This window comes from Calidris pugnax, unplaced genomic scaffold (assembly GCF_001431845.1).
Source record: "Calidris pugnax isolate Ruff unplaced genomic scaffold, ASM143184v1 scaffold118, whole genome shotgun sequence".
Taxonomy (NCBI): Eukaryota; Metazoa; Chordata; class Aves; order Charadriiformes; family Scolopacidae; genus Calidris; species Calidris pugnax.
In genome coordinates, this window is record NW_015090855.1 from 4434293 (window position 1) to 4434732 (window position 440).

At 64.1% G+C, this 440-nt stretch overlaps 1 protein-coding gene across 1 annotated transcript in view; it reads left to right on the forward strand.

Annotated features, from left to right (window-relative positions):
• The first annotated feature begins 364 nt into the window (after positions 1–364).
• Positions 365–440, forward strand: part of TFAP2C (transcription factor AP-2 gamma (activating enhancer binding protein 2 gamma)) — a 10157-nt gene continuing 10081 nt past the window's right edge. The window contains exon 1 of the mRNA XM_014943659.1: positions 365–412. Within this exon, the coding sequence (XP_014799145.1) occupies positions 365–412 (48 nt within the window). The remainder of the gene's footprint in view (positions 413–440) is intronic.

Genomic DNA, 440 nt, shown 5'->3' on the forward strand with positions numbered 1-440 from the left:
GTCCGTTCGTGCGCTGCCTCCCCACCCCTCCGCGGGCGCGGAGCTCGGCGCAGAAGGAGTGGCTTGAGGCTGCGCGCTCCTTCCTGAGTGGCTGGCGGCCGCGGCTCCCAAGCCATCCCTGGGGAGGAGTTATGATAATCCTATTGCCATTAAGGGCGTCTGGGCAGGGGGGGAAAAAAACCCGAGTGACCACTAGCGCGGAGGTTTAGTCTGTCATCCGCCTTCATGCCTGCCAACTGAACTGAGCTCCGTCCGGGGGGCAGCTCCTCTTCCCCAGCGCCGACGTGGATTTACCGCCCGTGGGGGGGGGCCCGAGCTCTCGTCTCTTTTCGGCACCGCACACCTGGTTCGGACGCTGGACGCCATGTTGTGGAAACTAGCAGATAACGTCAAGTACGAAGAGGACTGCGAGGTGAGAAGCGCGGGTCGGGGGCGGTAGT